Genomic DNA, 22,202 nt, shown 5'->3' on the forward strand with positions numbered 1-22,202 from the left:
GGGCAAATAGGACTTGAAAAGGCAACAGAGGGACACTAAAAAAACCCTGCTATTTGAGTTAACATGACAATACTGTGTGCACAATAACAACATAAAAACAAACTCACTGAGGACAAAGTGCTTGAACTAGGAAAATATTTGATCCATAAGATTTTGAGCTATAGTTCTGATACACATTACACCAGATGCTATAAAGAAAGGACAAGAGCTATGTCCAGAACAAACTGTATCACAAGGTAGCATTTCTAGCTGTGATATTCCAGCAGCTGTTCCACTACAGCATCTGTGGGAGTAGTTTCAACTCAGAGCTGTGTTCGGTTTTGGAAGAACTAATATTATTCCATGGTTACATAGATTTCTTTAGCTACCAAGGGCAAGTGGAGAACTGAGCCAAGATGGATAGTCACTCAAATTACATCTGTCTGACTCAGTACCGTAAGCATCTGTAGAGCATACGTTATAAAGAAAAAAAACAAGAAAAAAATTACTTTGGTGGTCTGGACCATTTTTAGCCTTTTGAATGACAAGACAGGAATTTGTATCATTTCAACTTGACCGAATAACTACAGGGAGCGTCAGCTTGTGCACTGCTATTCTTCTCTTCTGATATTTCAGATTCCACCCACAAAAATTACCACGATAAAGAGCTAAATTATTGTTAAAAGAAAAATAATCTACTTTCTCATTTAGCAGTGCCCTGGTGTTACAACATCCAGCATATGGATCACTTATGCTAGAAACAGTCCATTACAAGCAGCTAATAAATAGCCATGACTCTTAAGAGCCAGATCTTAAGTCCTCAATTAATGAGACTCTTAAAAAGCTTTGAATATGTTTCTGTGCATCGCTGAAATAAAAACATAGAGCCATGTGCACAGATGCACTCCTTGTACATTAATTTTACAGTGCAGGGGAGAGAGAGCCTAAGGGAACTGCAGCACTCGCCATCCTCCTTGCATCACCCAGCACTCCGCAGGCACGTAACACAGTAATAACAGCTCTTGCTCCCTCCCCAGTCGATCTGGCATGACTGAGACTGCTCTAGCAAGGACTGGCCCAATAACAAAAACCCCTGTATTTGTCCAAACTACACTTGTAGCAGAACAATACATAAAACTAAAGGAAAAAAAAATCATTATGCTGCAGCTGGATGCTCTTAAATTATTTCTGTATATTGATTGTTTTATTCTACCTCTACTTGATTCTACCTTATTATCTGAATCTACTTTCTTTTTGTTTTACTCCTCCTCTCCCATACTACTTTCGTTTCTCTCATGCTGTTTGTCCCTCTCCTGACAAACTAGCCAATCCCTATTACACAAAAAGACGTCATTACTCAAACCACACAACTGATATTCTAGGAGGAAAGTGGAGACTTCTGCTGTATATGCAAAACTGAAGAGTTATTTGATTGAAATTGATCTTTTTTTATTATTCAAAGAAAGATTTTTAAGAGTGTCAGTAGAAACTTCACTTCTTTAAAAAAAAAAGTTTCTTGTGAGTCATGTTTTCAGTCAGCATCTAGTCAGACAGTAATACAGATTGTAATGCTAAACCATGCTGCATACATAATTATTTGCTCAACACCCATAAAATAGCAGTTGCAAAATAAAAATCACAGTACTTGCTTTGAATACATATGAATAGTGTAGAAACAGGCTTGTAGTAAAATTAGAATGTCTGGCGCTCAAAAGTTTTATTCAAAACGTGGCCTGAAATAATCCGTTTGTCACGACAGGAAATAATACTCGGATTTCAGGTAGCTTTAATTTTTTCCTGCCTGGGAGTAAAGCAGGCTAATGAATCATAAAAGACTGTGTTGCACTGCTAGTAAGTGCACACACTCACACAAGCCCTGCAAATGTCTAACACATGTCCAACAGGCCATGCAGACCTTACTGGTACTCACAAGCGCTTTCAGGATGTGTTACGGCACGCTCCAGCTCTCCAGCGCAATACAGAGCAGAGAGTTCTTAGAAGCTGTACCGCAGTACACTGCAACAAAACTATGCCTGCGCAGACAAAAGATAATTTAGCCCATTGTTAACCATGTTTTCACCTGACAATACTGACCTTTTGCATCTGTAGTTGCAAGAGTTGGTAAGGCCCTCCTAGCTACAACCCAACTGCTTGTGATGCAAGAGATGCTGCAATCCCTCCAATTCCTAGCAGAGTACTTGGACACCAGTTGCAGAAAGGGTACAGAAAAGCCTGAATATAGTGAATACAGCCCTAACCTTATGAGAAAAGCTTGAATATACTGAATATGGCCCTAACCTTATAAGAAAAGCTTGTATATCGTGAATACGGCCCTAACCTTATGAGTACAGCAAGAGATCAAAATCCTTTGCTGCCCTAGGTGACCACCAGTGTTCTCACATTAGGAACGGAAGATCATTATCCAAGTTCGGATGATCTGCTTTCACAAATCCTCTGATACCAGAATACACAGTGGTCAAAACAGGCTGCCTTTACTATCTGGCAACTGGTTTTCTCAAATCAACTATGGGTCCATGGCTAAACAGTTCACTGTTGAGAGCTTTCCATCCCTTTAGGCTGTAACGTGTGGGCTTATACCAAAAATAAGCAGATATTTTCTAACATTTCCAAACCATATTACAGCCACTCAAAACATTCACATAGCTGGAGCTTGTCATCCCAACAAGATCTAAAAGGCAAAAATTCTGTAGCCAAATACTGAAAATCTCAGTGGGCATAGGGCCAACTCGTGAACATCATCTTAAAAAGCATTCATAAGGTACATGACAACAGGACTGCAAAAAGACCTCCTGCCGTTCTGCATGTAGATACTACTGTGCTTATCTGGACGGCATGAATGGAAGTGCTGCTGCTTCTAAATCCATATTGATATTGTAAGTACTAAATACATAACTATGGTGTTCACTTCTACAAAGCTAGTCTTGGTGGACAGGACAGATTCTTTACCTAATTAACGCAATAGGAACTACGTAAGAACCTATTAAAAAAAAATAACCCCAGGTTCAAAGACAGCAAGAAAAATTAAAGCTAACGTAATGTGCTCATAAAGATACCATAATGTGCTCAATCTATAGCACACGTGGCAAATCTAACGAGTGACCATTTGCTACTAGTAGCGTACGTGATGTTTTGCGGATAGTCAGATACCACGAAACGTTCTGTACTGATGTATAACACAGCTTCAAAGTTCCTGCTCTGCTTGCTTTCTTAAGCTCTGAGGGTGAGAGAACTACTAATCTGTAAGGGTATCTTGTGCTCAATTAATTTTATGATTTCTGTTAAGCAAAGGTCATTTGTTTGCCAAATAAAATATAAAATTAAAGTTTTGTGCGGTACTTTGAGAAGTCAGGGTGTCATTTGACTATCTTATGTAGGTGGCTGCTGTTTTCTTTCCCACTTCAGTAAGGTCCTCAGGGCAAAACTGCATCTTCATTACATTACATTACAACTGCATCTTCTACTTACATTAAATGGACAACAACAATGCTGAAACAAACAGAACTTTAATAAGTTCACAAGCATATAAACGATTTGTCTACCATTAACAACAGACAACTAACAAGGTGCCAATATGATAATCTTCTTTTCTCTTGAGAAAAAAAAAAAAAACAAAACAAACCAAACCAAAAAGACCCCAAACAACAAAAAGATAACTACCCCAAAATACACATCCATAACATTGGAATAAAGGAAACACTAACTTCTTTTTTACCGTTCGGTTGGTCTATGACACGTCTCAGACTGAGTTTGATAGCATAAACCTTAAGAGATGTAAATACATGAAAAAGTAGGCACTACAAGCCAGCAATCTCTGCAAAGTTCTTTCCACAGTCCTGTGACAGTACACTTAAAAGAAAATGTAGGGTTCTACTGAGGCAGACCAACTTACTGATTTAGCTAAAACACCTGCTGCCTGGCACACCAAATCGGCAAACATCACCTTCCAGAAGTGTACAAGTATCCCTAAAATAAGGCTAAGAACCAGAGAATACACTCCCCCAAAACTGTCACAGATGGCTTGGACTTTGCCATTGACTGATGTGGTTATTTCCCTCCCATGAAGTTACCAATTCTCCTAAGTCTGCTGCCAAAACAGCAGCAGCTGTTCTCCACATTCGCCATCACCACCATTCCATGCGGCATAGCTTCCTTCAAAACTTTCAGGGAAAACCAACTCCTGCTGACTTCTAACATTGACAAACATTGCTCAGTGAGGTGGCCAAACTGCTAACAGGCAAAGTCACAACTTTGGGGTTTTTTTTTAATTTTTTAGAAACAAACCATGATTTAGATCTTTACTAATAATTAGCTCCTAAGAAGCATGCAACTGTAAATACAAAGAAAATACTATAAGCTTTAATAACGGACATGTGGATGTTTATTTACCTGCTGATTTTTTTTTTTTTCATTTAGCACCCATCTTGCAATGCATGTTGTGTGAAAGAGGTACGAGAGCAGTAGAAGGAATGAGAGAGAGAAGCAGTGCCATGTAAAATTCTTACATGACTCTCTAAGGCAAAATTGATCAGAACCTGAAGAACCAGAGTCCCTTCACATCTATCATTTCATTAACAAAATACCAAGAAATCTCTTCCCCTCTAGATTAAAACTTCCTTTAAAATTTAATAAACATAGTGGGCAACACCTGCTGGACCCAGTCTGCAAATGGTCAATTTATATCAATTTCTGCCACAACATCCATGGCTTTACTCAAACAGGTCTTCCTCTCTGGCAGTAGAACAATCTGCAGAACAGTCTGTTCCAGGTTGGCACAAAATGCTCCCTTCCCCTGTCCCTATCCGTACTGTCCTCTAGAAGAGTACAATTTTGGAGGCAAAGATGTCCCTGCTCCAAGTATTGATAAGCAGCTTGTGAAGCTCCATCCACTAAGAGCATGAAGGAGAGGAATGATGACATTTCTGGTCTGCTTTCTTTTGAGACAGCTGCTTGATCCATTGTCAGCACTACAGCCCAACCTCCAGCAAGCCAACTCAAAACGGCACCTAGCCAGTGAATATTCTTCATTCTGCAGCTGAAATCACAATGCTTAACATACTCCCTCCAGACACACATGTTCCTTTGGCCTGCAAGCTGCATGTTGGGAGCATGTGCTCAGTTTGGCAGAGCAATCCACAGCTGCCACGAGTTCTGCTTATGTTAGGAGCGATCTAAAAGAAAGATTCCAAAAGAGATGCTATAAAATCCAAGAAGCAGAGAATGTGAAGGGAATAAGAACACGCGTACATAAAACGTAGAAAATACAAGGACAGGAAATTGTGAGAATGACTTGTAATCAAGCGCTGTATCTTGTAACTATACTGCAACTACAATGCAAGTCAGCTGAGCAAAGAGACGAGCAGCAGCAAAGGATACGTAAACCCCTGACACTTAACCGATCCCAAAATCTTGGGCTGTCCTTGCCTTTGAGCTCACGTTGAGGTGACAAGGTAGGACGGGAACATAAGCCTATTCACGTACATATCTAGAAGTTCTGCATATAGGTCTTTTTGTTAAAGGTGTACTGCAGAACTGAAAGAGATCTCAGGAGAATGCCTGCCCAGTGCTCCACTCCAAAGCAAAAGCTTGCCTTACTTGTCCCCCACAGTGCCACTGGAGGAATTCCACAACGCCCCTGCGTGAGCTGCTCCAGTGCTCAGCTACCCCTACACCTACAGTTCCATAACATTCAACCAAAGCAAGTCCAGAAAGGTGAGGATAAGATTAATTTGCAGCTGGAGATAAAGGACAACCACCATCTTCCTACACATGCAAATACTGTTACTGTGCCCTCACATATTTTCTAGGATAAGTAAACCCAGTTCTATTACCCTTTCGCAGAACAACAGGATTTTTAAGCTCTCTGCTACTTTTGCATTTTTCTAGATTTCCATCAGTTGCGTTATTTTTCTTAAAGCCTGCAGCTCAGAACTGATACCTCAACAGCCCTGAACAGAAGAATAATGACAGCCCAAGTTTTACGTGCAATTCCTATACTAATACAGTTAATACTTGCATTCTTTATAACATCACTTTGTTAATATTATTCTGATTATAGACCTCAGTGTTAGGTCTGGCAAGTAACAAGGAAGCTTAATCAGTTACCATGTATTTTGTATTGATACACTGGACTTATTCTTTTTAAATATGCCTTACCCTTACTAAAAACGTGAAGTTTAATGCTGTTCCCAGCATGCTCACAACCCTTCCCAGACTGGCATGAGTATATTCCTTATTGTCATCTAAGATCCTAGCTCAATGAAAAACAGCAGACACTGACACTCCTACCGAAAGAAATAATGTCACCCCCTTTCTGTTCCCAGTTTGTGCCTGCAGTCACACCTGCTTCCTCCTTGTGCTAGCATACATGTAGCGCACAGACCAGGAACTGATCCAAATGAAACACAGGCAACTGAAGTGCCACCAAACTACAGGCTTAAGTCATTAATGGAAATATCAAGCAGTACTAGATCCAGACCAATTCCCTGATGTACTTCATCCAGCAATCTGGCACAACTGTTTTCCTGAGAAACTTGCACTGATTTTTGCTAACCACCTTATCCCGTTGATGCTTGCAAACTAATTTCTAAATAAACAAACATATCTGGTATCTTTCCTACTATGAAAACAGCTGCTAATGAGTCTGTAAGTTTCCCAGGTTCCTCCCCCACTTCTTTAAGGGCAAGTATTCCTTTTTCCCTTCCTTTGGCTATCTGACCCATCCTTGAATTCTCAGAAATCATTATTGATTGCTCAGAAATTGTCTCAACAGTTTCCTGGACTATTCCAGGGAGAATTTCCCCAGGCTGTGCTGGCATGAGTACATAAAACTTTTACATTACTTGTTGATTATTAGATGCACACCAAAAAATGAGGACAGCAGGATGTTTTATTGCCAAAGTAAAAACTTCATAGTGTTACAAAAAATGACTCGTGTTCCACTTGTATGCATCACCACATATAAAGAGCCTCCTCGTAAGTTAACCCGTATAAACAGCAGCATTGTTACATTAGTAATAATCTGTCTCCCAAACAAAAGAACAGCCTCACACACAAAGAGCATCTACAAGAAAAGATGAAAGGGAATGTTCTGTTCCTATTTGTATTGACACTCCTTTGGAACAACTACATGTTATGCTCTGCAGTCATTCCAAACTTATGGCAACAAAACGTGCCATATGGGGTAAAATTTGAAACTCACCTAGCAGTGACAACATCATTACAAAACAAGTATGGTCCTCTACAGTGTTCCTATAGCACTAGCATGTAATTACACTTCATATAAAATGGCAAAACCTAGAACACACCCAATCTAAAACCAGGACCAAAATGTACCAGTGTTCGAAGGCCAGTGAAACATCCCTAAATTAGTGTAGTATCCGGTCTCCGAATGTCGGGGTTTTTTGTACTTCCACTGTTTCATACCTTCCGAATCTCCTCGGGCAGCGCGTGCACGGGGACGTGCTGCTCCATGGCCTCCCGAAACTCTGCGGCGGGGTCAGGGAAGCTGCCAGAGGTCACAGGGTCAGAACCTGCCGTCAGCAACGGGGCCACACGTTTCCTCCGGCCCACGCGGGGCAACGCAAGCACTCCGCCTGCCCGGGGCCAGGCCCTGGGTGTCGGCAGCGGCGGGGCCCGGGGAGAGGTGGCGGCGCCCAGGCCGCGGCGGGGGCGGGGGAAGGCGGGGGAGACGGGACGACGCGGCGCCGAGCCCCCGGACCGGAGCCGCCTCCCACGGTAGGCGGCCGGAGCCCGAGGCGGCCGGAGGGAAGCGGGGTGAGGGAAGGCAGCCGGGGAGAAGAGGGTTGAGGGAAAGCAGCCGGGGCGGCCATTTTCTTACCGCGGCTTCCTCCGTAACCGTGGCAACGGCGCTCAGCCCTGCGCGTGCGCGTCACGTGGCCGGGGCGCGCGCCCGCCCTGGGCCTGCTTCCGCGCAAAACCGGCGGAGGTTGGGGGGGCGGTGAGCGGCTGCGGTGCCCCGGACCCCCCTCCCCCGAGCCCCGCATAGCGAACCGGCGCGGTTTAAAATCCATAAGACGGAATGCGAGGAGCTGCATCGCCAGGGCTGGAGCTGGCTCGGGGGGGGGGGGGGGGGAACGGCATAAACGCCACCCCACTTTCACTGCAAAGCCTTTGGTTCCTTCAAGCCGTCACCCCAAAACCGGCCCTGGCCCCCGGGTCAGCTCCATGTCAAAACCGAGGCATGCGCTCAGCCGCCGCATGAGCTGGGTTTGCGCCGCCAGCTCTCAATGAAATCCACTGGAGTTCACAGCGAAGCAATAAACAAATCGGGAAAAGATGTGAGAACCGGGAGTTTTCAGTGTAACTCCGTTTCAATGGAATTAATTTCACATTCTGCCCCCCTCTCCTTGTCATCGCTGGTTATTTTATGCATGGCCCCTTTCACACGGGCCAGAAAACCGAGTTGCCGTGTGATGCGGTTTTATCACATCCCATCAGCTGTGCCACAACGGCCATCTGCTTCGTCCCCACCGTCCCCGGCCAGGGAGCCGGCACGGCCTGGCTCTCCCTCCACCCCAACCCGGCGCAGCCCTGTGATGCTGTGGATGAGGGGCCGCGAGCGCAGCGCGGCTGCTCACCTCCCAGAGCCGATTTCCAGCCTGCCCAAACCAATTCCTAGGTGCCCAAAGCAATTCCTACATGCCCAAAGAATTTCCTATATGCCCGAAGCATTTTCTATATGCCCAAAGGAATTCCTATATGCCAAAAGCATTTTCTGTATGCTCAAAGCAATTCCTCTATGCCCAAAGGATTTCCTATATGCCCAAAGCATTCCCTACAGGCCTTATACAAAAAGATACACCCCCAAAAAATAACTTAGGGGCAGCCACTAAAAACTGGAACGACACCATCGTGAAAAGCGAGGCGACCTTCCACCGGCCTTGTTAACCTGGTTTAATTTATGCGTGACTCGCTCGTAGCTGCAAAGGTTCGGTCTCTGGGGCAGCTCCGTGTAGGGCAAAGCATCGGTCATGTTTTTTAAAGCAGTGCCGAGCAGCTGGGTAGGGAACAGGGGTTTTTTGGTGGAGAAACCTCTTGGTGATCCCACGCCAGGTCGGGGGGTGCAGACGGGGCGTCCGCGTGGAAAGGGGGGGGGGGGGGGGGGTGGCGTGGGAGCATCACCCAAGTCATCGCCCGGCAGCGCAAAGCAAACGTTAACTCGCCCCTCGCATACGCTCAAAGGTCGGAATGAAGAGCTGAGGATTGAAAAATAAATAAAATATAAAGCACAGGGGTTCCCGGCGCGCTGCACCCACCCCCGCGCGGTGCCTGCGGGCTGGCAGCGGGGCTCACCGCGGCGGGGGGGGGGGGGGGCGTTGCGTGTGAAGGGCGGCTCGCCCCCCGCGGACGTGTTTAATTAGGAGCGGCATTAACGGCGAGACGGGGAAGGCGCAGCGCCTTTGATCGGCGGGGAGAGCGGGCGGGGGGGCGCCGGGCCGCGCCTTGCCGGCATATGTTCCCCCTGCGTGATGGCGGCGGCGGCGGGGGGGCGGCGGGCCGGGCGCCCAGCGCCTCTCACGCGATGGCCGCCTAACGTGCCGGGCAGGGTGGCGTGCGGCGCGGCGATGAGATCAGCGCGGATCACCGCGGCGCGGCGGGGGGGAAAGGCGGCCGTCACGCAGCGGCCGGGAGATGCAGGCAGGGTGGTGGAGCCCGGGCTGCTCCCTCCCCGGCTGCGCCCCTGAGGGGAGACTGGCCGGGGGGGGGGGGGAGTGGTGAGGGGATCCGGCCCTGGGGGGCTGAGGAGAGCCAGCCCTGGGGGGGCTGAGGAGATCCAACCCTGGGGGAGGCTGAGGAGATCTAGCCTTGGGGGGGGGGGGAGGCTGAGGAGATCTAACCTTTGGGGGGGCTGAGGAGATCCAGTCCTGGAGGGGGGGGAGCTGAGGAGATCTACCTTTTGGGGGGACTGAGGAGATCCAGTCCGGGGGGCAGGGGCTGAGGAGATCCAGCCCTGGGGGTGAGGAGAATCTGGCAGGTGCCATGCTGCTGCCAGCCCCAGCACTCAGGGGCAGGGGGACAGGAGAGGCTGGTCCAGCCACACTCTGCTCCGAAGGAGCCATTTCCCCGCAGGAAGCCCCCCCAAAATCCCCTGCGTCATGAACCCCGCACCCCAGTCCGCATTCCTGGGGTGGCTTGGGACCCTAGTGGGATGAGAGGGGTCTGTCTGCCCCCGGGCTCCCAGCTCCCGCAGGGCAGGGAGGCCAGGCCAGAGTCCGGCCGCGTCTCGCCCACGTGGCGTGGCGGCAGGCCGGTGTGCGTGCCAGCCTGCATGACCGGGACCGCTCGAGATCAGGTTCCAGGCGGTGCGAGCAGCTCCAAGGACAAACCAACAGGCAAGAAATGAGTGCGTGACACGCAGCAGTCATAAGCCAGCTATTTCCATTGTTTTCCGGCAGGCTTTGTACCTTCTCAAACACACGTGGAAAGCCTCCTGCCGCTTAGAAATCCCAGCCCGGAGGAGCAAAGTCCGTGCCACTGGGCAGCTAGGGGAAAAAGCTAATAAAAATGAGCGCCCTCTTCACACAAAGCTGGACCGGCCGGAGTGTGTGTGCGAGGGTGAACATGCGTGCCTGCGCCTGCAACGTTTCCTGGGTAAAAGAGAAATCATACTTTCATATTAGCCCTCCTGTTTTAGGCTGCCCTTGCAGTTGTTCAATACAAAGACCAGTGCAGGGAAGCAGTTTTGCAGCGTTATCTGAAAATAACTCCTCTGGGAAGCTGCTGGCGGTTCCAGTTGTTTTGCTAGGGAGGAGCAGAGCTCAAGCGCTTATCGCTCAGCCCTGCGGTGCCGTAGGTACGCAGGGGCTTTGTGGAGGAGCAGGGGGGTCCCGGTCACCCGCAGCGGAGGCTGACATGAGGAGGAGAGATGGCAGGAGACGTGCAGAGGGAGGGGTCAAGGGAAGGACAGGGCTTGCACGCCGTATGGCAGCGAGGTTATTTCTGGTGCTGCATGCACATCGTGTTAGTTCCTGTTTTCAAGCTATCTTGTTTGCTAGATTTGTTTGGTTTGCTTTGCCCCCCCACTTTGCAAATGTCACAAGGACGAGACTGTGGTGGGAGAGCAGTCTCGGTGGAAGGATGTTTGGAGGAGGGATCTAAATGTGAGGGCTACCTGGGAGTCAAGGTCAGGCATTATCTGCAAAGGCGTAGCAGTAGGATAGAAACTCTCCAAAACCGCAGGAAAATGATAAAATCAGGAAAAAGGAGCGGGGTCCTGGTGGTACATGCAGAAAGGCAGAGGTGAGGTGATGGTACGGGACTCCGAAGGTGCCGTGATGCCAGCCCAAATAGCAGAGTGAAACAGGAACGTGCTAATGACAGCGGGGCATGCAAGGCAGTAACCGGATCATAAGGGAGGGGAGGCCGGTACTTCTGTTGTGACATTGCCAAACCAAAGTCAAGCTTTTGGCCGCAAGAGCACGAGGTGAATCGGAGAAGGAATCTGTATGATTAAACGGCAGCTGAGTGCCAGAAGTGAAGAGCTGTCAAGGACAGTATCAGGAGTGTATGTGTAGAGGACAGTGGGTTTATTTGCCACAATAGAAAAGGATTTGAAAGGGAAATACAAGAAGCTCGTACTGAGTCTGAGTTGGCAGCAAGAGAACTTGGGAAGGGTGCCAGGAAAAGCGTCACGGATACGAGGCTGAAGTGAGAAAGGAATACAGAGCACAGGGGCAGCTTCAGCAGTCGAGCGGTTAGGAACGGGCACGAAGGGCAAGAGGGCATGGAGAGCCAGCTAGCAGGACGCAATTTGGGGAGGAAATGACCAAGCAAAAGCCCAAACCCCTGGGAGATCAGCGCAGAAGCGTTCAAGGTTTTGTTCTTTATCTTTAAGGCATTCGAGTGCCTGGGCTCAGCATATCTGAAAGATCACTAATGCTCTGGAACAGCTATGGTGGTGGCACTTCGGATGACTCCTCGGGCAAAACAGAACTTTTACTGTCAGGGTGAGGTTCATCTGTGCAGGACTCAGCAGTTTCCCAGGGGCCTGCTAGGAAACTCCCACGGGAACTCAGAAACCCCATAAATCTTTCCCCTTCCCCCCATCCACGAGTAGAGTGATCTGCTTTTCCCTAATTTAAACACACAATCTTTAGGGAGGAAAATGTTTATACTTTTGGCTTTAAAAAAAAAAAAAAAACAAACAACTGAAAATCCTGCCAAAATAGAAACTGCACACAAAGCCTCCCCACTGAAAGAGGGTGAGAATGGATGAAACAAGACAGATGTTACTTACAGTCTCAGTGAGCTACTGGAAGAAATACCAGGCAATGATGAAGGAACTGTGGAGTCATTGTGAAACAGGAAAAGATGAAGAGGAAAAAACAAATGAAGGAAACCTGGGTGTTTAGAGGATGGAGCATACCAAGGAGGATGGTGAGGCTGACTTGGATCTAGGAGGCAAGATCAGTACGTGTACATCATTCTGAGATCCAGCATGCAAAAATGATGCGTCGATCTCCCAGCCTACAGTGAAGGGAATGGGATTATCCATAAGGAATATTGAGGAGGGACTGGGTTTGCAAGCCGTGAAACTGTATTATGATACCTACTGTTCACACAGTTTTGGAGCTTCTCTTGGGCTCCGCCTCATCTCCTGATGCTATGGGCACCCTTTTAAAATACTAAATACCAGTATATAGTACTTCGCAGTAGATTAGGCTACTCCTTCCTCCACTTCACATTATTACGTCATGATTTGTGATTGCAGTGTAACGTCCTGGCACATCCTGATAGGAAAATGCAAATGTTGCATTTCCATGGCATGGCCTGTCAATTTAAATTTATCTCCCACAAAGAGATAACACCATGTCTGTGTTGATTGCATGCTGTTGCTACAACCTTGTTGTTAAAATACAGCCATATCCTTCTACCTTGGTGTATGGAACTGGGATGAAAATAAGATAGAATAAGGTTTTTCTTGCTCTGCTTTAGAGCCTCTTTCCTCTTTACACTCATCAGTGAAACCCATTGACTTCAAATGGGGCAAGGTCAAGACCCCATCCAAAATGCAGACCTGCATTTTTATTATCCAAAATATAGGTAACATTTACTGAAGTGCAAAAATGGTTATTTGTGGGATCTAAAGATAGATACGGGGTAGATGATGGCTAAGCGAGTTTGACTTGATTCTGCTCCCTTACCCCTGTGCACTGTTACGACCAGTTGCGCTGCCATCAGCAAATGCACTAAGCAAAAGAGAGCTCAGCAGTCGTGGCCGGTGGCCACCTGAGGTAACGGACATCGCGTTGCTGCTCTGATGCTGGCTAAGCTGGCAGCTCGTGAGAGCTCACCTAAATGAAATGTGGCAGGCATCACCGTCGTCGTGCAAGCTGGTTTATGAGAGGCCTGGAATAGAAATCAGCAGAAGTTACGAGGTGGTTGCTTCAGGTCTCCTGTAGCACATAAGAAGAGCGTGATGACCTGCTCAGCACCACACTTCATTGCGTTAATGTAGCTCTCATTCCTGTGAATTATCTGTCAGCAAGTCATGATTTACGTAATCTGTTTGCTACATGTAATTACCCTAAACGGTTTAAGGAAGGAAATTTTAGACAAAATGCTTGCTTTAAAAGCTCTAGGTTTCTTTGCCGTTTGTCCTGAAAAAAGCTATTGCAGAATTTGACAGAGTTGTCAGCAGAAGGCCCAGACTGTTGAGATGTTTGGGAGCACGAGTGGAGACTACAGTGTGTTATCGGAGGTAGACACAAAGTGGTGTTCATAGTTCCTGCTAAGAGCATACCTACTGCCAGCTGGCCTTGGGCTGCAGCCTTTCACCAGCAGCGTGCCCTTTGCTAGGCTCCGAGAGAGGTTCAGCCTGTGGAGTGACCTTAGTTCTGCCGTCTGATTCCTACCCTGCTTCACCCCCAGGCAAGGCTCATGACAGGTTAACGTCCAGCCGTTTACCAGAGCTCGGTGCCTATGGTGTACATTATAGCCACCTAGCACCCTGTCTCTAGGGAGAAGCAGGAGGTCAGCAGTCCAGAGGCAGAGACCTGTCATGATGTGCAGAGCAAAGTGCTGCTGAGGGCTGAATCCAGTTTGTCTTACCTGACAGCAGTAGGCCTAGTTAGGAGGGCCCGCGAATAAAACTTGACCCATAAGAGGAAAGAGATGATTGTGAAATTGGACAGCGTTTCCCTGTCACTATGGAGTCACATATTTTCTTCCTGTTTACATAACATTTCACCAGTAGCTTTGCACCCATCTCTGATGAACTGCAGCCACGCTTTTCAAGACACATTGACACGCCATGGTGATAAAACTTACTAGAGCTTTCTTATGGTCTGAAATAAGGGGGCTCCCCAGCAGGCACGGGGCTGGCTGCACTGAGCCGGGGCTGGCTGCAGGGTGCTGCGACAGGAGGCTGCGTCGCGGTGGGCTGAGAGGAGATGTAGCCATGGCCTCCTCTTTGCTGAAAGCCCACTGAGGCTGCAGCCACTGAGGTACAAGTGAGGGCAGACTGGAAGGTTGCCCAGATGTGTCACGGGGGTGAAATTGCTCTCTGGGGAAGCCGGAACAGCAAGGTACAGCCTACATTTCATCGGTAGATGTGCAAGGCTGAACCTCTCTGGGAAGTCAGGCTTGAACTGGGGTTCCACCAGAATGACTAAGAGGGTGCTGCCGCAGTTTCTGGGTCCATCTTAAAGTGCAGTAGCTCATGGCTTAAACCCAAAGGTATTCACATGTCATTCAGGACTGTACACACCCACATCATACCACATAGGGGACATTTGCAATGCATAATTCGCCATTTATTCACAATACTGTGAATAAAATAAAAGTGAATTTATTCCCAGCAGTTGCAGCAAGTGCTTTAGTGATCCTCCATTTCATTGCAGAAACAATTTCATTGCAAAAGAGTTTTCATTTCATGTTGTGATGGTGAAAAGCGACAGAGTCCCCAGCTGCACCAGTGTGAGCAGCAGGCTCCAAGCACGGGGCTGTCACAGGGGATTAGTCATGTCCTTAGCCACAGGAAAGCCACAGAGAAGAACAAATCTTGCATCCCACAGTTTACAGGCTCCTTTCACAGTCAATGTTTTTCTTCCTTACAGAATACAAAATTACACAAAAATGTAAGCTTCCTAACCTTTACCCCATGGTCTTTCTTTCCAAATGTGAGAGAAACGGCTGTGGTTTTGTTCCGCAAGGGGTGCAGAAAGCCGCCTCTAGCCAAGCCAACCAGCCGTTGGCGAATGGGTGAAGGCCACTTCCCACTTCCTTCAGCAGGGTTTGAGGTGCCCGGCAGCCCAGCGGCGCTCGCCAGGACAGAATGTGTCCTGCCGTCCTTCCACTCTTCCTTCTTGCCGTTCCTCTGCAGGAGGGCACCACGCTAAACAGCAGAACCCCCCTTTCTAGGATCCAAGTCAGATACGACTCAAAGACTCTGCGATTTTGGGAGTTCCGCAGTGTTTTACTTGCTGAGCTGGGATGAGTGCCTGCAGAATAAACGTGCTCCCATGCTGCTGTTTGCTCCTTGTGCAATATCCCTTTGGGTACACTTTACAGTGTCTTAGTTGATACTGTAGTAGGTACTCAGCATAGTATCTTTAAGTACAACAACGACACAGTCACACAAACGGAGGATCAGCACTTCCTATTGGGGATACAAGTCACATTCCCCACCCCAAGATTAAAGGCACATTAAATATTTATATAGCCGTCACGCCTAGAGGCCCCATCAGGATTAAGGTCCACAGTACTTGGTGCTCTAAAAACTTACGATAAGAGCCAGTCCCTGCCCCAAAAGAATGCAGCCCCAGCGCAGGCTTACCCACTGCCCTGGGCTGGGAGGTTGCCGGAGCTGCCCTGCCATGCCTGTTTCATAAACCTCCTGCGTGCGGAGCGACCAGGTGAGTTATCAGTGGTACCGAAGGGTGGAGGCTTTGTTTTAATGCCGAGTTCTGGCTCCCGTTTGTTTTACAGATGGGGACCCTCCACTAAAAATGCCTGACTTCTGTAAGATGCGCTATTCCTGAGGTGGGCAGGATGGGAGCTGGGAGAAAAAACAAACCATACAGCACAGGGGATGCTTTGTGCATTGAGAAGTACTTCTTCTCATGGAACAACCTTTTCCGCATTACAAGAAGAGGATTTCTGGTAGGTAGAAGCACAGCCCTTCACCGGGGGAGGTCTACATTCCATTTCTATTCCTCAGATGTTGTGGGCAAGTGACTCTGCTTCTTTCTTGTGCAGCTCCTTAGCTATCCCAGCTATCTTGCTGCTTCTCCCAGCTGTGTCGCAGGCATTAATACAGTCCAGGAGGCAAGACTGCCTCAGGCGGGTGGCGTGCACGAGGCAGCGGGATGGGCGTGCTTGCTCACTGCTGGGCATGATGTTAACCACTGGTTTCACAACCAAAAGAGGCCTCGGCAGCACCAGGGCAGGAAGCAGAGCCAGTGGCTGGAAGTGACTAAGCCCAGGGCTGGGGATCGGGTAAGAGTAGCAGTTTCTGGTCAGGGCAGCCTGGCATTGACTGCAAAGGAAATCCTGGAAGCAGGTGACCTTGAAGGGAAGTGCAGGGGTGGCGTTTGGACCTCTCGCTGGCTGGGACAGCATCCTGGCATCAACAGCACTTATCTCCTAATGCAAGTCTGCCTGCGGAAATACAGCCTTGCAAGTAAATAAGATCTAGTACTCAGCAATCCAAGAATGTGTGTAACGTGCTCCCAACCATCATCTTTATCCACATCTGGGAGATTACTGAACGTCTTCCTCTAGCACCTCAACGTGCTTGCTCTCCACGGTGCCTGCTGTGCCTGAAGTGGTCAGGTTTAGCACACAAAGCAAGGCTGAGCTCACCTTTACCTCCAGCCTGACTTGTGGCTCACAGCACGCCGAGGGAAGATCCTTACGCGAGGTGCTGGGCATAGCTCAGTACTGAGCCAGAGGCAGCGCATCACTGCGGGCCAAACTGCGGAGGAGTAAATCAAGTACAAAACCTGCTGCTACTGCTGCATTTGTGCCTTGCTTTCTGTTGCCGCTTCCTGTGACCTGCTTGTTCACGTGTGCGTTCATTCCTGTGCGTTACCATGCTGCAGCACGATGTAGTGAGGAGTGCTCGGGCATTTGTGCCAGTGTACTCTCTGGGACTTCGTTAGCCTCCAGGGATCTGCTCGTGAGATGAATTTAGGTCTCTCATAATCTGTTCATAGGCTGCTGCCTCACACTCTGTGTGCGCTGCCAGTGGTGCACAAATCGCCTGGTTTGATTTGCCGGTGTGTTTTAACAGGTTACCCCAGAGATGCCAGCTGCCCCGCAGCATCCCTTGCTGGGTGACTGGTGAGCTCTTCCCCGCCGAGCACAGAGCAGAGGGCTGCTCTGAACAGCTCTGCCCAACTTTGTCCCCCTGAGAAGGGAGTTCATCCCGGTGAGATAAACCGCAGCCCTTTTGATCCCCATTCCAGGAACTGGCTGTCACAGTCCTTGCTGGACCACATCTGCACGAGCCGTATTTTTGTGAGGCACTCCGAGGGAACTGTGCCAGAGAGCTGCTGCGATGCACCGGGAACCTTTCCCTGGCTGAGAGCGAGCTGTACAGAGCGATGCCACGCCACGCACGCTGCTGCTCTGCATTCCCCGCACCGTGTGTGTTCCCTGCTAACCATGAATGTCAAAGTGCCTGGAGCTGCCATTTTATTTTAAGGTTGGCAGTGACTAACATTTAGGTATCGCCTTTCAGAACTCTTAAAAATAGAAGTTAAAAAACTGCTTCACGTAATCCTTACCACGTAATACCTTCCTGGCTGAGAGGAAGAGACCAGCTACAGTAGCAACAGGACATGAATGTTTTGGAAATTAACTCTGATCCAGAGAGAAGCATAATTACAAGTTATTTATACTGAGCCTTTTTCCTTCACAGACTGCACAAAAAGTGGATCGACAGAATGATTCCCATTTCGCAGCAAAACAGAGGCGGGTTGCTCAGACAGTGGCAGAGGTGGAAGAGGATCCAGAGATCTGGATTTCAGATTTCAGTTGATTTCAGCCTGCTTGATTACAGCTTCCTTGCCTTGTAATAAATGTATGATCAGTAAAACGTAATCTGTCAAGGTGTTAAAGGCAATTAGACATACAAGAGTCATCATTTATGCTTTCAGACTTTTAAAGCTCCCGGTAGAACAACTGCCTTCTGCCAGTTCTCCTTTATAGGGATCAGAAAATAATCCTTTTCCTGATTTCTTGAAAACCGGCATTTCCCACCTGTGTGTATCATCAATGAATCAAACAGAGAGAAATATTGTCTCTCATTTCCAGTTAAGCCCGTGGTGTTATATGGAACTGCATAATATGTCAAGAAACCAACGCAGCTGATCTGGCGTGTCATTGCTGCAAAAGGAAATTAAAACAAATACGGATTTATGAAAGAAGGCCCCTTTTTGGCACCAGGCATGGATTTCCTGGCTGACTGCTAATACCAAAGTGCAGATCATCTATTTTATGTTAGCAAAGGGAAATCCCAGCAATTCATGCCACAGCATTAAAACACAGGATTCTAAAAATAGCATTAAAGAGCTGGACTGGAAACAACAATAAAAGTGAAACAGAAAACCTTGTCTTTTTGTTTGTTTGCTTTTTTGAAAGTAAGAATGCTAAATTCAACCCCAAGAGCTAATTTCAAAGCAACAGCGCCTGAAAGGCGAGATGAGAATATCAAAATAGCCAGGTGGCTCGTGTGGGACGGCTGCGGGAGCCTCTTCTCCCTGCTTGGCACGGTTTCTGCTGCAGTCCTGTCCTTGGTAAACGGCGAGGTAAATGAGGTAAACGAGGCCGCTCTCCACTGACTTGGGAAGTGAGGACAGGCAGGGAGAGGTCTGATGGGCTGTGGACAGTCTGAGGATAAAGAAGACACCCCAGGTCCCTTCTTCACTTGGTTTTCTCATGGATCGTCCTGTCCTCCCTCTCAGAGTTTCCCCCAGAGATCTAATGCTCCCCTTCTATACCCAAGTGTATTCAGAGGCTTCGCTGTCTCCCACCTCCCTGGGCATCCCTGCACACAGCCCTTACGCTTCGCACCAGCTGACACACTAATTAGAGCTTTTTCTGAGCTAAATCAGCGTACTACAGACGCAAACGCAAGTAAGCCCCAACCAGGGCATGGCGTAATTTAAGGTAACTGGGTTTCAAAAGCAAATTAGTGAAATCAGTGCAGTTCCCCCAGAGCCAGTGCTTAGTCTGTGCGCTGTTTGGAAGAAGCTCAATGAATTAGGTCTTGTCCGGGGGTGAGCCTAATGCAGTGAGACCTGTCTGGTGCAGAACAGAGATGCAGGTGGAGATAAGTGGACACTCAGTGTGAGCAGTCAGGAGAAAAATCCTGGCAATTTAGAGGTGTGCAATCCAGGCGGAGTGGCTTTCAGAATTCAGCTTTTTATTTACGTGCCTCATTGGAGGGCATGTAAATCCTCACACGGAAACATCATAACGGACAAATCATCAGTTTAAGAATGAAAAAATATTCCACAGAGGAGCAGAAAAGAACATAAATACTTTTGAAGATGACTGCAGGGAAGGAAAGAGAGTATCTGGATAGTCCTGAAACTTTCCAGGCCTTTGAGAATTCCCCACAAATGACAGCTTGCTTTCATTTTAAAAAAGTAAAGGGTTGAATTTAGCGGGGTTGTGTACTGCCCCAGGTACCCCAGCAATTGCCTTCTGTGAGCAGGCGTCCTGCGAGGGGATGGCAGGAGGGCATCATGCAGCAGGAGGCAACACGTCGTGTGCTGGAGAACAGCAACAGGAGGCAGAGGTTGTGGTGGGATTCCAGCTGGATGAAACGATCGCTACTGCACAGGGACATTTTTCTATTTAAATCTTACATTTGTTTAAGATTTTCAAAACTCGTTTCTTTAAAAAGGAGAGCGACTTCCCAACCGCCGTGTGCTTTATAATGGTATCATTATTCCATTTCAACTGTCTTCATTTTTCCCATGATCCTGATAATTAATCCGCATCGATACGCGTTGAATTCATATGCTTCGCTGTTTGACTGGCAAATACATGGTGTTTGTTCCGATACAACCCAGGTCCCTCACTCCAGGGTGCAGGGTGTGTATGGTAAAACAGGGATGCGAAACAGCTTCGCTGCTGAACCTGCCTTCCGCTTGCAATTACATTCCCTCAAACCCACGGGGAGAACAAGAAACAGGGAAGAATCTTTCCTTGCCAAGGGCCCTTCAAATACCATTTGGAAACCACACATGAAAACAAGTCTAATGTTATCCCACCATAACGTGGGAAAAATGAAGCATCCCTAGGCCAGAGAAATTATGTCAGAGGCTGCAGGTTTCTCATAGTTGTATTAAATATACAGTGTCCTTAAAAATACCAGCTCAGTTTGCTCGAGGATGGAGGATGGTTGGGACTCACAGAGTTGTCCCAGGAGCTGAGCAATCTTTGTAGCATTATTGCCCCAAGGAGGTCCTCTGGGCGTTCTCCTATGCGTGAGTCCCTTTGCAAACGCCTCTTCTTTGGCAGGTTGGGAAAGCAAAGTTTATGAGAATTTCTAGTGTTTTTCCCTTGGAAACAGAGTTTCTCAGGGAATTAGACTGTCTGAGTGGAAGAGGTCAGGACCATGCAGTGGGATATTTATACAGCTGGCTGATCAGATTGCCTTTGTATAGTTTTTCCAGGGGTCTAGTTATACATGGACCTACCAATTCATTCTCAAACCTGACTCATTAAAATTCATTAAGTAAGCACTTTGGTATGGCAATATCCAGGATTGCTTTTCCATATTTTTTAGTATCCTTGCTAATCCATGAAATTTAGCAACTCAGAATGAAAGTCACAGTAAGAAAGAGCTAACGAGGTCCTCCTGTAAAGGTCTGTTCTCCAGTGGGTGTGTGTATGTACAACTCCCATTAATGTTAATTGGCCTTATAGAGGCACGCCAAAAGCCAAATGTAACCTAGAAGACAGAAAAATCTACTTATTTGTCCAGAAAGGTAATGATTCCCTGTTCCACAGTTGGGGTTGGTGAGAGCCTTATTTAGTACAATAGCTATAGCTATTTTTGCTTTACGTCCCCTCAAAAGCTATGAGATACGTTGCAGATGAAAAGATTGCCAAATAAATTCAGTCACATTATTTATGCTGTAACAGCGCACGACTTAATACAAAAAGAAAAATAAAACCCAAACCTACTACTAGCAGCCTGTATCAGGGGAGCACTTAGCATCTGCTTCACTTTCAGCATGTATTTGAACTGTAAATAAGATTTAAATACATTTCTGACTTGGACCTACAGTGAAATCAGCAAAAAAATCTCAGCTAGTGATGCAAGATGCTGGACGGCGTTGGGAGTCTTGCACGCTTTGTACTCATTGGTTTGCGTGCAGGCCAAGATGGCCAGCTACAGTCAGGCTGCTCCAGGGCAAGAGAGGAGAGCGAGCAATGTCAAGATCTATCAGAAAGGCTCATCGAGGACGTGGCACTCCCACCCGCTGCCCCCGTAGCCTTGTGCCACCAGTGTAGGCAATCTGTGCAATCTGTTGCTGTCACCCAGCTAATCCTCCGCCTGTGCTCACACGTCCATCAGGCGCTCTTCCCTCTGCACCGGCTGCTCTCAGCTGGACTCTGAGCCGCTTAGGGCAAAGATCATCCTGCTGTTTTGCACACTGCTTGCCACTGTGGGCTTGCTGGCCTCTGGCTGTTACCATAATACAACTCTTTTCAGTTGTTATTCCTTCCCAAGACAATCTCCGTAGTCTTTCCTGCCTTCCTCCTCAAGAACTGCTGCCATGCTGTTACAGTCCCTTCACCACAAACATGACGGCAATGAGTTTGTGTGCATGGCTGTAGGACTGAGTAGCAGCTGAGACCTTACTGCTGGGTGAACACGGAGCCTTCACACGCCCTTGCAGCCTCCCTTTCCCTTTCTCAAAAGGGCCAGATCCCAGGAGGCTACTGATTTTCACCTCTTACTTCAGCGCTGGAGGAGATCTAACCAGTGCCTCCAGACCCAGCCAGAGCAGCATCAGTGCTACTAGGAAGTGATTGGAGCTGAACCAAGCCGTAGGCTGAAATTTGTTTCCATAACTACTCAAACAAAGTATTTCCATAACCAGAACCAATAACCGCAAACAGTTTGTGAAGTGACAAAGAAAGTCTTTCTTGAATTACTTTCATGAGAAGGAAAGCAAGAACACGGGCTGAGAAGTTTTGTTTTGGGTCAGATTAAG

General features: G+C 47.7%; 1 protein-coding gene across 2 annotated transcripts in view; it reads right to left on the minus strand.

Moving 5' to 3' along the window:
• Positions 1 to 7,589, minus strand: part of LEKR1 (leucine, glutamate and lysine rich 1) — a 66,904-nt gene extending 59,315 nt beyond the window's left edge. Inside the window, exon 1 of one of the 2 annotated variants that reach the window (XM_087740541.1) lies at positions 7,423 to 7,589. In XM_087740541.1, coding sequence (XP_087596667.1) covers positions 7,423 to 7,470 — 48 coding nt within the window. In that variant the 5' untranslated portion in view covers positions 7,471 to 7,589. The remainder of the gene's footprint in view (positions 1 to 7,422) is intronic. The other variant, XM_087740542.1, reaches the window with a different exon arrangement.
• Between the last annotated feature and the right edge of the window lie 14,613 nt (positions 7,590 to 22,202).

Source organism: Nipponia nippon, unplaced genomic scaffold (assembly GCF_047370975.1).
Source record: "Nipponia nippon isolate SJK-2023a ecotype South Korea unplaced genomic scaffold, ASM4737097v1 scaffold_7, whole genome shotgun sequence".
Classification (NCBI taxonomy): Eukaryota; Metazoa; Chordata; class Aves; order Pelecaniformes; family Threskiornithidae; genus Nipponia; species Nipponia nippon.